Raw genomic sequence first — 14,051 nt, forward strand, 5'->3', positions numbered from 1 at the left:
TCCTGGCTTGCATGTGTGTGGGATGGCAGGGATGCTGAAATTGAGCAATCTGCCACTTGCTCTGGAGGTTCTCTGTGTGTGGGGTTGGGGGACAGCTGCTTCTTCTGGTAAGGGGTTGATCCAGGGCACCTGAGGACACCCCAGTTCTGTACCTCATCTCCTGGTTATTCTGCCTTGCCGACCTTTCCTCTTACTGCCCTCCCATAGGTTTGGCAGGTTCTTATCTTAGTGGCTTCACATGTGAACAGACATTCCTTGGGAGTTCCGGAGTTATAGTCAATATACATATAGCCATGCACATGAAAATGTGCAAGGCAGAAAGAGGCTGACGGGGACCCAGGGACAACACCGGGGAAGTTGTGCGCATGTGTACACACATAAACATACACACATGTACACACACACCCTGGAGAGACAGCCAGAGTCATCAGAAGACTAGATGGATCAGAAGACTAGATGGACTTGTGGGTGAGGACTAGAGAGGATCTCACACAGCCAACCCAGTAGAAACAATATCTCAACTATAGGATTATTCAACTTGCAAGTAACCGTGAAGGTTGCTAACATTTGTTGAGTGCTCTCTCACTTCTAGACACTGAGTCAAGCACTTTTACCCAAATCATCTCATTGACTTGTTGTCATCACCCCAGGAGAGAAATCCTATTTATTATTTTCCCATTTCACACATTCACAAGCTGAGGCCCTGTGTGATCGAGTCAGCTTCTCTCTCCCATGGCATCACCTACCACTTTCCATGTTCTTGCTCCATGCAGCCTTCCCGACATCCCAGAAACACTGAGTTCCATGGCCTTTATGCCACTTGGACCAGTGACATCAGCTTCTACCACTTCAACTTATCCTATTCTCACTCAAAAGAGCCTCCTAGGAGACTTTCTCTGATTGGCATCTGAAACAACCTTCCCCACACTACTGGGCATTGTTATATTCCTCCTGAGTCTTTAGTTTTTTACTGTATTCAGTATTACCAATCACTCATTTATTTATTCACTCATTCACTGTCTGCCTCTCTGCCTAAAATGTAAGCACTCTGAGAGCAGGGATTTTGTTCCCATGGAATCTTTAGTATCTAGAAAGCTGGGCTCACAACTACTTAGTACGTACTTGTCAGCATGAATGAATGAAATTTACTGAAGTTTAGAGGATGGAGCATGTAAGGACACAGCTGGACCCCTCAGGAGAAGGAGTGACGCGCAGAATGCTCAGTCATCAGAGGGGGCTGAAGTGGGGGGTTCCACTCAACTTATATATCCTCTTTGGAAGTCCTTAGACAGTACAAGGCCCGGGTTCAGGAATCGTGGCTTTCAAGTCAGGCAAGAAATCCTAAAATATTCAGTGTTTTGTTGAGGTCTTAAGTCTACTGAGAAAGAGTCTTTCCACCATGGAAAAGTGTTTTTCTTCGGCATCTGGGGCCTCAGAGCTAGACGGGGAGTGGAGAGTGTGGGCACCATTGAAAAGGAGAGAGCAGGAAAGTTAAGGAGCAGCCTCTTAGCAGGTCCTGACTCCCAGGCAAAAGGCTGCCCTCTCAGCACCATACAAGGACATTCCCAAACATGGCAGCCTCGAGGAGACACCACAATGGGTCCCAGTGTGACTGAGTAGGGAGTCCCACACCAAGAGAAGATGTCATCGGGCTCTGGGGAGGGTGGAGCTGCTGTGCGTTGCCAAGACATAATGCAAAAGCCCTGTGGGTGGCATAATGTAGTATTCATCTCTCCCACCACGCAGAGAGGGGGCAGGCAGAACAATCCAGACTCTGTCAGCAAGGGGAGTTTAGGTCTTGCTAAGGAAAATGGGTAAGTGGGGTGATGGGAGGGGTCTGCCCCTGGTGGCTGCTGCTTTGATGCATCCACATTCATGGACTGGAGGGACAGCTCCCAGGGAGGACTCTCCCAACATGGAGGTGGTGGTGCTGATCCACACTTGGTGTGGGTGGGTGGGTGTTTTGGGATGGCACACTCTGAGCTGTAAATTGGGGATTCCAGGAAATACCCTCAAATACATGGAATTTCCAAGGCAATGTGGATGAATTTGCCTGTTGCAGACACAAGAGTCCTGTCTGCCCTTGGGGCCCCCCTGAACAATGTACTCAGGTCTCGAGTGACTTCCAGAAGCAAGCCCGACTTGCTAATGATAATCCTTGCACCATCTGTGTTCTGTCTGGGTTAATCTCATGGAATTGCTGGGTATCCCATGTTAGAGTAACAAATATACACAAAAACTCGGGATTTCTGTATCATTGCATCTCAAACACACAGATTCAGTTTTCTGAATTTCTACCCATTTGATTCCTCTAAGGCATTCCCTCAACTAGGTTATTTGGGTAACAAATCTTTTCCCTCCAGGGTTCAAAAAGGTGACCTTGATAGGAGATTATACTTTGTGCAGGGAAATCTGGACAAAAAACTTGGGCGTCAATGCCACGTTTCTCCAAAAGAGTAAACATTGACCCCGCATCTACACACACCATCATTTTGAGGTTAGTGGATTTGTTCTAGATTCACAGATATTTTGATATTTTGAACATTTCAGTCTGTTTCAGTGAACTCAGCCTCAGTCCCCAGGCAGCAGAACCGAAAGGATACATACACTGAGTCTAATAAATCAAATCCCTCTCTGCAGCCAGCCTCCTGTAGGTTGCTACTGAGCCACAGGCTAGTAGTTAGCTGCAAGACAAATGTCTAACAGAGCCCATCGAGCCTTACCTGCCTTTCTGACATGATGTAGAGCTGCTCGTGGTCCTTGGAGAAAGCCATGTCCCGGAGGATGGGGCCAGGCTCCACCACCTGCACAGTCTCATACTGGAGAGCATTGCCCCTGGGGCCATCCACCCGGATCTGTGGAAAAGAGAAAAGGAAAGTTGAGGTGAGTTTAGATCCTATACTGTCCACCATCGAGTTTCATGCTGGTGACCTTCCCAGCAACTAGGAGAGAGCTGAGAGCTCTCCACAAGGCTCAAGGTCTGGCCAAAGGAGCCCAAGACTACCATGGACCTCATGCTGTGAATGGCCAAGAGAAGGGAAAGGGAGACAGCAAAGCAGGCCCTCCCGGGACCTGCCATTACTCTCTCAGGTTCCCTATGTCTCAGGCTTTGTCGTTGGAGAAAAGGATGGGGCTCACAAAGGGGGAAGGAGTCAGGGGATTCAGTGAACAATGGATAAAAATTGATCAACACGTTGACCTATAACAGAAAGAGTATTATTTGCCACTTTTGTCAGCAGGAACAATTTGGGTGTAAGAATGTGGGCAAATTCTTCAAAATGTATCCCACTATGACTTTTACATCATGGAGGGGAACCAGTCCATGAGGCTGCCCTAAAATTTCACTCCAGGTGCACTCATTTTGGCCATTAGCCCACTGGCTCATGCCCCAGATTTTGGAGTAGATGTTGGAACCCTAAACCTCCCAAAAGTCCTTTTCCTGTCCCCAGGGTAGGGAATGTGGGCTTTCCAGGAAAATGTGTTTTGAGCATGAGTCAGCCTCCATCTTCCGAGAACACTTAGCAGAGCTGATCACCCCTGGACTGTCCACAAGTCCTTCCTAGAATAGCTGGGACAATGTAGAGACAAGTGGGAAAGGCTTTTGTACGTGACTCCCATGGGTGAGGACAACTCTAGCAAAGACAGGCAGTCCCAGCCCCCCGCGAGGCTCATCCAGCCCTGGGTGATGGGTCCAGGACTCTAGAATCACCATGATTATAAATCTGAGATTCAAAATGACTCCTGCCTGTTGCTACTAATGCCACTCACATAAGCCAGGGCCAAATACTACTTAAGGTGTAGGAGGGTAAGAAGAATGTCAAAGGTAGAAAGGAAAGGGACTAGCTAGAGGACCACGAAATTTACAAAACTCTATGGTACCCATATGCAATTTTAGAGATTTTAATATGCAAGCTGAAGAAAATGTTAAATTCCAAGCATTCCCAGTATATACCCTGATACTTAATTTTTAATATTTAATTGTTAACCTCTCATGAGCACAGGAAGAGAAAATCATTTGGAAGAACTAGATTACCAAAGCGAGACCACATCAATGACAGACAAACAACAACACTGATTCACTTGAAAGTTGACTGCTCCTCATTTATGCTAAATTCACTGAACTCTGATACCAGAGTATTTTGTTTGTTTCAGCCTGTTTGTTTGTTTTCCTTTTATTCCTTCCTAGTCAAGCACTGTGAGATGTTTTGCACATAATTGAGATGATCCTCTCAATTCTCTGGGCTTAACGTTCACTTGCCAAGGCTTGCATGACCCTCCGGCATCCATCCATTCTCTCTCACCTTTTGGGTGGGATTGGACTCACCCTTGCTTCCTAGGGCCTCCATGATGGGCATAAGCAAATCTCTAGGAACTCATTCTCTTGCCACAGTGAAGGAGAGAAAGTAGACCCATATTAATGAACAAACGCAATCAGAGTAAAGCAGGGACTGTGTTTCATGGTGGCGGAAGAGAGAAGGATCTTTCCTCTCCCTCAACAGGGTCAAGGAAATATGGAACTCAAAGAACTGTTGGCAGCCGACTTGAAATGAGGAGGGCAGTTAGAACCAGGGACAGTCAGGTACAGAGACGGAGAAACCTGGGGTCTTCGATAATGTCACTAAGTCACTGAATCAAAATAGCTCTGAAGCCAGCACAGAACTTTCTAGTTACTCAAGACATTCCCTTGTTGTTAAAGTAATAAGAAGGATTTTTTTCAACCTTGGAAGTCCTAAGTGACATACTGCTATAATAGAATGAGTAAAATGAGGTTCAGGTATACTGAACAACTGACATGAGCTGTAAGATCTGGGGACATAATTAGAATCTGAAGTTTGACTTTAAAGCCCATGCTTTTCTTTTTCTTTTTTTCTTTTTTTGTGGGATCCTCGCTGGTGGCCGGGGAATGAACCAGCACTGCAGAGGCTGCAGGCAGCCTCGCAGCCCAGCGCTCAACCGCTACGCCACCAGGGGAGGCCCCCTAAAGCCCATGCTTTTCTAACATGGGATACATGGGGGTTATTTCTACATGGGGGTTATTTATTGATGGGTTTTATGTTCACTTCCTGGGGGTGCGGGGATTCATAAATAAAGGCAGGGACTAAGGTCAATATCCATCACTGGTCTTTGTAATTCCAGAGGCTTCCTACAGCCACTCCTGATTCTGATGCTGAAATACTTGAGCCTGACAAATATTTATTTAAAAATGAAGAAATCTATGAATGAAGTTTACACTTTGTGGATTTCTTATTCATGAAAGCAACAGCAATAACAACCATAAAGCAGTTAGACAAAGACGTGTTTAGCCCTAAAAATCAAAGTGCCTTGCATTCCAACAGCCCTCCTTCTTCTGTGCCCACCCTCAAGTCACCAGATGACCAACCTGGCCAGGTCATTCCTTAATCTGAATGAAATGGGAGTTCATGCAAAACCAACTGGGATTACCACACAAGTCTGACCGTGCGGTGATGGCCTTGGCCCCCATCCCAATCAGGCCTCATCCCGCTGTAAATTGCTTCGGGAGCAGCAGCAGAGATTGATACTGAGGGCCCTGGCTGGGCTCCAGCCCCCTCGAGCCATGTCAGGAGAAGCCTCTCCTAGGGAATGCTGGCAGAACTGAGTCCATAAGCATTTAGTGGTCTGATCCCCAAGGGAAATTGGATTCAGTGCCTGAGCAATCTTCTTATTGGCTCCCACTTCCCCGCTCTTTAGAACAAAGTGATGTGCTGGAGGTAGGTAGACATCACAGGAAACCACATGAAGAGGGGCAGGGACAAAGAGGTGACTGAGTAGCATAAATAAGTTTCCAATACCTGGTCTTCCCAGGTGAGGAGAGAGAGTGTTCTATTCCTCTGAAGCCCCCAAACTCTATCTGGGAGGGAAATCAGTAATTGGAAAGGTGGGTCTCCCTCACCCACCACCCTACTCCAATCCACCCAATCCACTTCTTGTTTCAGAAAACTGAAGGAAAGCATTCATTCATCCATCTGCTGAAAAATTCTCAGACAAGACAGGAGCCTCTGATGGGATTTGCCAAAGGATGGATAATTATGAACTGTATGTAGGTCTGGCTGCTTACATGAACAACAACAACATGAATCACTAATGATTGAGGGGTTACTGTGAGTTGGGTGTGATGCCAGGCATTCTACAGTATTTGTCTTCTTATTAAAATCTCATCACTCCGTGAAGTAGCACTAATATTCACCCATTAACAGGTAAAGGACAAAGGTTTAACAACTTGGTCATGGTCACACAGCTTGCCATGGCACAACCTTGCCCCACATCAGGGTCTGCCTGATTCTGTGGCCTTGCCTCTATGCCTGTGCATGCTACACCAATTAGTTATATAATCCTGCCTCCCTTCAAGGAGTGAAAGTAGTTGATGCTAAACAAGCATCGCCCTGGGACCGCAGGGGGAATTATGTCCATATCAACTGAAGTTCTTTTGGGAAAGAAACGAGCCCATGAATGAAAAAGATGCAGTTGTAAATTTTCAAAATAATGACCCCTTATAATTTCTGTTTGATACCCTGCCAAGCACTCTTAAATAACACTGCCTCATCTGATGGTTGTAAAATTTTTATGATGTTGACTGTCAGCATCATCATTCTCACATTACTGATGAAGGAATGCACATTTGGGCTGGTTTGCATCTTGCCCAAAGTTCAATGACAGACCAATGGCAGGAGCAGGACCCAGGCGCCCCAATTCCTGGCTCAGTGGTTACTGCATAGTTATTTAGATTTTCCAAAGCCTTTGACAAGGTTCCACATGAAAAGGTCTTTAAAAATAATGAGTCTCCGTGGGACTTGGGGCAGTTTGGCCATGGAGAGAGAGCCGACTTAGAGACAGAAAAAGACACATTTCTGTGTGAAGTGGGAACCAGGGGCCTCCCCAAGCTCTAGTGTTATGACTAGTCTTATTTAATATTTTTTATAAGTGGCCGGGAGGAGGGAGCAGGAGCACTTGCTGATGATTCGAAGCTCTCTGGGGGTGGAAAGGAGGCCAAGAATGGAGATAAACTACAGAAAGATGTGCATCCCTGCAGGCACTGAGGTGGGGAGGAACTGCCCATGGGGCAGAGACCCAGGACTGCGAGAGTCTCACAGGGCAGACAGCATGCCTGTCACTCAGTGCTGCAGCCTCACTGTCAGGCACAGAACCCAGACAAGGTCGTGCTCAGTATGCAGGATCTGGAGAGCTGGTGAAGGTGTGCAGAGGAGGGAGCCCAGTGCTCAGGGACAGGAGAGTAAACCAGTGCAGTCACTAAAACAGCAAGGAGATTCCTCAAAGAAAACCAGAACTAGCAAATGACCCAGCAATTCCACTCCTGGGTGTATGTCCAAGAGCAGTGAATCAGGATCTCAAAAAGGTACCTGCACCTCGTAGCCACGAAACAGTCTAAATATCTGTCGCTAGAGGAATAAAGAAAATGTGACTTTATATATATATATACAATAGTCAGCCTTAAAAAGGAAGGAAGCCACTTATATATGGAATATAAAGAAACAAAGCAACAAACAAAATGAAGCCAATAGAAGCCCTTAGCCACCGAGGACAGACATCGTTGGCAGGGGAGAAAGGGGCAGAGGCTGGGTCGAGCAGGGAGCGGGGCCAGTGGGAGAGCGCTGGGTGGCAACTAGACTTTCAGGGGTGGGTGTGGGGTGGTACCCACTTTTATGGAGGTGTGAAACACTTGAAACTGTTATAGAGCTGCAAGGGGAACAAAAAGGAAACCCCGCCATTTGCAACAATATCTATTAACCTGGAGGACATCGTGCTAAGTGAATAAGCCAGACACAGAAAGACAAATATGATCTGATCTCATCTTTATGTGGAATCTAAAATCATCAAATTTGCAGAAGCAGAGACTAGAATGGTGGTTTCCAGGGGCTGGGGGTTGTGGGTGGAGATGGTCAAGGGGTGGGATGTTCAGTTTTGCAGGGCGAACAGGATCTGGAGAGCGAATGGCCAGCTGTGTGACTACGGTGAATACTCAACTGTATGCCAGTTTTCTAAGAAGGATGATATTAAATGTTCTCATCACAGGCCAAAAAAAAGGGGGTGGGGGAGGGGAAAATGATAGCTCTGTTAAATGATGCACACACTTGATGGTAGCAATTATTTCACAATATTTATGTATATCAAAACATTCAGTTGCGCTCTTAAATACATACAATTTTTATTTGTTCCTTATACTTCAAGTAAAGGTGAAGAAAACAAGTAGCTAATACCTGATTGATTCCCTGGGGGAAAAACAAACCACGTGGTACCAATCAGATGATGGACTCTGAGCTGATCAAAGTGAGAACCAGGTGAGATCAAGGTAAGAGGCAGGATCAGGAAGAACTCAGCCTCCCCTCTCACTGCTCCCAGTACTCTAAGGCAGCCAGAAAGACCAGCAAATGTCACACAGCGTTCAAATGGCCCTTCAGGGAGAAAAAGACAAACAGAAGCAAATCTCACGCCAATTCCACCCGGAGTCTGTGACTTAGGCACTGACTCAGGGGCCACCCAAGGCAAATGAGGTGACAGCTGAGGCTAAGCAACGTGTATTAGTGTCCACATTAGGATAAATAACATTTATTATTTTATACAGTGTAGAAGAAACTTACGGATCGCCTAAGCAGTGAGAATGGATGAAAGCAGAAATTAATTTTTAAAAAAAGGAAAAATAAAGCAGCCACTAATGTGAATGTGGGTGTTTAGATGCTGGTCTCTGAGGCTGACACACGAAGGAAAGCACATCCTGACTCTACGTGCCCCTGTCAGAGCGAGGCCATACCCAGGCATGCCCCCTTAGTCCGTCTGCAGGATGCCTGGGTGTCCTGGCTCCTGAAAAGCAAAGTGACCTCAGCCCTGGCCTCCAGGAGGGCTCAGATTTCATACAGCTAAGACCAAATGGCCGAGCCCTCAGCAGAGGGGTGTTCAAAGGCCTCTCTGCTTCCTAAAAGATCTGGCTGATGGACTGGGGTGTGATCAGGGATTATCAGGCCAGCCCCCCCATTGAAGCTGGAGTGAAGGCAGCAGGTACCCACCTGAGTGCCCCCCACCCTGAGAGCAGACTAATGCCACGAGTAGTGGGTAATATCAGCTTTCCTCAAAGGCCACCTCAGGAGACAAAATCTCTTAAGTCAGCAGGGAGACTGATTTGAAGTAGCAAAATTAGTGGTACTAATAGATTTTATAAAAACATAATGCACAGGCTGAGGGAAGGAAGGGTCGACGTTTTTAAAAGAGTAAGGGAGAGGGGACATCAGAGGGGAGAGATCTGATCATCCACAGGCAGCACCATCCTGAGGAAACCCAGTGGGATGTGTGCTCTGTGGAAGGTTGCAGTGGCTATCAGCCTTCACCTCAGGCTCATGGAACACGCTGGCCCTGGACAACAGGCATGCCAGCCATCAAGGTCAGTCACACACAATTTAAAATTTTCTAGCAGTGGTTACATTAACAATAGAAACGGGGAAGATTATTTTTCATAATATATTTTATCTAAACCAATGTGCCCCCGATTTTAGCACTTCAACATGGAGACAGTATAAGAAAACTGTGAATGAGATTTGCATGCATTTTCTCATACTAACTCTTTGAAATCTGCTGTGTATTGTATACTTAGAGGAAACTTCAATTTGGACCAACCACCTTTCATAAACATGGGTGACCAGTGGCTACCATCGAAGCACAGGTCTAGATTGTTCTCAAGTCTGTGTGCTGATCTGCACTCACCAGCGACTTTGTGAATAATTTGACTCAGTGATTATCCCCTAGAAGTTCCCTTTATTGAGGGCCTGCCCACACCCCTTCTTGCACACTGCCCTTGTGCCCCCAGGGAAGATAATGTGTATCCCACTGTCTTCACTCCAGCCGGCTGTGTGGTCCCCACCAGCAGCCCGTGCAACTCATCATGCACAGCTGCAAGGGCCTGGTTCTGGTGGCGACTAGCTTTCAATTGACCTCCCAACACCTCCTCTTTCCACACCAAGGCTAGAGGTGCTTTTGAAACAACTCTTGCATGGCAGGAAGCCCCTGTGTTCTGGGAGAAAGTTGAAATGCTTAACTGCTAGTGGGAGAGGAACAATTAGTCAGAAGAGCTGCGTGAGGACAGGGTCCCAGTGGCAGGTGACATGAGTGGGCAAAGTGGTGACCTGGATGCTATGGGCACTTGGGGGGCCCAGGGCTGCAGCTGACTACCAAACACAGGGAATTATTTCAATGTTTAAATTTAATATTTAAATTACCAAAAGAAGCAAGCAACCTAAATATCTGTATATGGAGGAAAGGATAAAGAACATGGCATACACACAAACACACATACATATACGTTTCATATACATGCACACACACGGATTTATGTACAACGGAAAATTATTCAACTTTGAAAAAGGAGATCTTGCCACTTTAGACAGGGATGAACCTGGGCATCATGCTAAGTGCACCTAGCCAGACACAGACAATAAATTCTGCATGATCTCACTTATAGGTAAAATCTAAAATAGTTCACAGAAATGAAGAGTAGAATGGAGATTGTGAGGGGATGGGCTGGGGTTGGGAGATGTTGGTTAAGAGGCACAAGATTCAGTTGTGCAGGTTAATATGTTCTGGGACTTAACGTCCAGCAATGAGGCTATAATTAATAGCGCTGTATTGTGTACTTCAAATTTGCTATGCAGGTAGATCTTACGTATTCTCATCACAAAAAGAAGAGACAGACCCGTCACTATGTGCAGGGATGGATATGTTCATTACCTCAGTGGTGGAGATTATTTCCCAGTATATACATATACCAACGCTTTAAGTCATGCACGTTAAATATACACAATATTCAGTTGTCACTTATACAACAAAGACAATAAAAGCCTCACGTGGCGAGGTCACACTAGGATATCATGACTGGGCATTGGTCTTGCCTGTGCCAAAGCATTTCATGGGCATCCCTTACATGTGGCTTCTCTGCTGGGTGGGGCACGTACCACCCAGCCACCTCCATGCACCTGAGGTTGAGGGTGGCAGGATGAGCTGGTTCCCTTCATAGGGCCAGGGTCAGGATCTGTTAGAAGCACCCCCACATTTGCCCTGGAGTCAGGTCTCTTCCTCCACATGCATCTCTAGCTTCCCCTGGACACACAGGTACAGGCATCTCCACCTGTCCCCACCCCGGCAACACTCGTCTCCAACTGGGATCTCCTTGGGCAGCCAGGCCCCTTCCCTGCAGCCCATCCACCTGTCAGCGCTGCCACCTCTCCCCGTCGCTGGCATGGTACGTGTCTGTGCTGCCAGGCAGGCTGCTATTAAAACATCAGCAGGGTGGCCTCTGCAAAGGTCAGCCATCCGGGGAGCTCCTGGCAGCTGCTTGTTTGTTTATTGGAACATTATCTGGGCCGGGCTGTTTATTTACATCCATTGAAGGATTGAACAATAAATATCGTCTCCCAGTAGCAGGCAGATGCTTGCTCGAGAGAATTCTGCCCGCCGTCTTGCTTGGAATAATCTCCCTAATGAGCAAACAGCGTTATTTAGCTTTAAAGATGCAGGACCTCCTCCCCTAGTTCTGCTTTCCCTCTTCCTCCATCCACATCCTCCCCAGACGTCCTGGTTAAGGCCCAGGTGAAGAAGACTAGGATGGGGTCTCATCCGGCGGGCAGGGAAGTGGAGCTGGAACTGGGAGCTGATGAAATGAAGACTCGTGTCCCTGCGCTGCTCTGAGTTCTCCTAGACTCGAAAACCTCCACGCACCTGGGGTTGAGGGTGGCAGGATGAGCTGGTCCCCTTCACAGGCCCAGGGTCAGGGTCTGTTAGAAACACCCCCACGTTTGCGCTGGAGTCAGGCCTGTTCCTCCACATGCATCTCCAGGGTGCTAGACCCCAAGGGGGCACCTGTATGAAGAATGCTGACCAGTTTGCAAAACGGAGAGCCTGGCTGGGCAAAGAGCCCTCAAAGGGAGGGACGCGGCTCCTCCTCTCTGAGCACCTGACTTTAGCTCTCTCAGGGCCAGCCCTGTGCAGCCTCACTTGCCTCCTACTGAGGAGGCCGCGTTGAGGACGGGCAGGACATGAGTGAACAGGATCGCTTCTCGGGCACACTACAGGGTTCCGTGTGTCTCAGGAGGGAAAATCACAGATCTTTGGATCTTACTGATATGGTTTATCCAGTTGGTTCCCAAAGGCACTAAGTGAGGTGAGCCTGGCCACTGTCACTCAGCTCTTGTCACCCAGGCTAAAAGGAGGGGATGGAGGGGGAGCGGAGAGCCAGCTTCAGGCCCCCAGTCGAGCGCCTCTGCTGGGTGAATGAATGAATGGGCAAATGAATGAATGACCTGAGAAGCTAACTCCAGGCCTGTGTCGCCATCGTCGGATCCACAGACACATACACGTGTGCACTCACATGCTCTGTCTCTGAAGACAAGGCCACATCTCACCTCAGACACTGTCTTTAGAACTTTCCCTTTCTAATTTGAGGACAGAGTGATGGAGGGCAGGCGATTCCACTCCTGCTGGGCTGAGGAGGAACTGGGACGGGCGTGGCGGGCCAGAGGGAGACAGACGCTGCATGAGGTTTGAGCATCTCGACACTTGCTGGCGTGGGTGGAATCTCTTTGGGCAAAGGAGCCCCTTTGTCTCTTCCCTGGCCCTGTGGAGGAGTCTCTGAGCTTGCAGGGCAGTGAGTGGGATGACTTCTGAGTTCCCCCCTGCCAGGGCCTCTCCCCTGTGCCCCTGAGCACTCCCTATGGCCAATATTCTCATAACCCCAATGGACACAGTTTCTCTCACAATGTCACTTGAATTCTGCCCCCAACCCCTTATGCTTTCATTTTACAAACTGTACCCCTCACTTTCTGCAGGCGTTTCCCATCTCCTTTCTAGGCTCTTCCTCCCCTCCCCACACCCCTGCATTTGTCACCTCCCCACTGCAGAATCTAGTCACCTGTGATGATTATTGTTTATCTTCCTGGCTAGAATGTAAAATCCACGGGGAGCAGAGATCTTTATCTCTTGTGTTTATGAAAGTATCCCAAACCTTGGACTGTGCCACATAGTAGGTGCTCAATAAACATCGGTTGGCTAATGAATGAATGGAAACATTCAAGTCACCCATCAATATTCTCACTTGTCCTGCCAATGAAGCTTTTTCTTGTTTTATGGTCAGGGAGCCAAACAGTTGGGAATGTTCTAACTGGGAAAGATTTAGCAGCAGAAGAGGAGCTGAAGCTGTTTAGCTGAGCACCCTGTGGTGCTATTTTCCAGAAGCAGAGCAGACCCCAAGAGTCTGGGAGTGGGAAACTAGACCTGCTTCTGTGTTCACACTGCATAAGCCGCCCCAGCATAGCACCATGAGGGGGCTTTGTTTTGATTTCCTGATTCCAGCCAGGAGAAAGAGGATGCAAAAGGAACTGCAAGAGAGTAAACAGTAATTAATTAGACAGGCTCTGTGTGTTCAGGATGCCGGGGCCACGTCACCAATCGCTGTCGGGACAATAGGTCCCTTTGGGTCTTGTTACACCCATTCATGAAACTGGGGGGTGATTTCTAGGCTGCCACGAGGACTTCTTGCCCTGCATGGGTGTCCAAATTAGAGACATCGGTGACAACGACCTCTGGCCCTCCTCTGTCTGCTGGGGTGGTGACACAAAGAACAAGACACACCCCCAGGAGAAAAAGATGCTGAAGAAATAAAAAGGCAAGACAATACGGTTGCTATAAAGGGAGTGCCCCCAAAGGGCATATTTCAAATGCAAGATGGTTAAAGTGGTCTCTCTTGTTTCACTTTCCAGAGTCTTCTTAGAGAGTACCACACACGCAAGTCACAGATTTGAAATCTTGGGGGGTGGTGTTCAGTCGGATAAAGATCCCAGAGTCACCCCATTAGGGTGACCTGTGCCCCAAAGCCATGGCAGGCCTTTCTCCACATGCCTCTGGCCACAAAGGAGACTTCATGGCTAGTTCACTCCTAGAAAAGCAAGTGCAGATGCACAGGTCGTTGGCTGTCCGGTGTTTCCCACACATGCGGCCCAGAGCTTGGTGGGTGGCACACACTCATCCATGTGCCCAAA

At 47.8% G+C, this 14,051-nt stretch overlaps 1 protein-coding gene and 1 long non-coding RNA gene across 7 annotated transcripts in view; one reads left to right on the top strand and one right to left on the bottom strand.

Annotated features, from left to right (window-relative positions):
- The window catches only part of PLXNA4 (plexin A4), a 408,891-nt gene that overhangs the window by 139,699 nt on the left and 255,141 nt on the right, over nucleotides 1-14,051 (bottom strand). For all 3 annotated transcript variants that reach the window (XM_037518307.2, XM_054692673.1, XM_054692674.1), the window contains exon 4: nucleotides 2,724-2,855. In XM_037518307.2, coding sequence (XP_037374204.2) covers nucleotides 2,724-2,855 — 132 coding nt within the window. The remainder of the gene's footprint in view (nucleotides 1-2,723; nucleotides 2,856-14,051) is intronic.
- LOC129145355 (uncharacterized) lies at nucleotides 1,643-6,205 on the top strand. Of its 4 annotated transcripts, none has more exons than XR_008550865.1 (4): nucleotides 1,643-1,814; nucleotides 2,364-2,497; nucleotides 2,641-2,883; nucleotides 5,955-6,205. It is a non-coding gene; the product is annotated as an uncharacterized LOC129145355 (long non-coding RNA). The 4 variants fall into 4 exon arrangements; XR_008550868.1 differs by having other exon boundaries at nucleotides 1,645-1,814; nucleotides 2,746-2,883; XR_008550867.1 differs by lacking the exon at nucleotides 2,364-2,497 and having other exon boundaries at nucleotides 1,648-1,814.

The sequence above is a fragment of the Talpa occidentalis genome, unplaced genomic scaffold (genome assembly GCF_014898055.3).
Source record: "Talpa occidentalis isolate TD23 unplaced genomic scaffold, MPIMG_talOcc4v2.1, whole genome shotgun sequence".
Classification (NCBI taxonomy): Eukaryota; Metazoa; Chordata; class Mammalia; order Eulipotyphla; family Talpidae; genus Talpa; species Talpa occidentalis.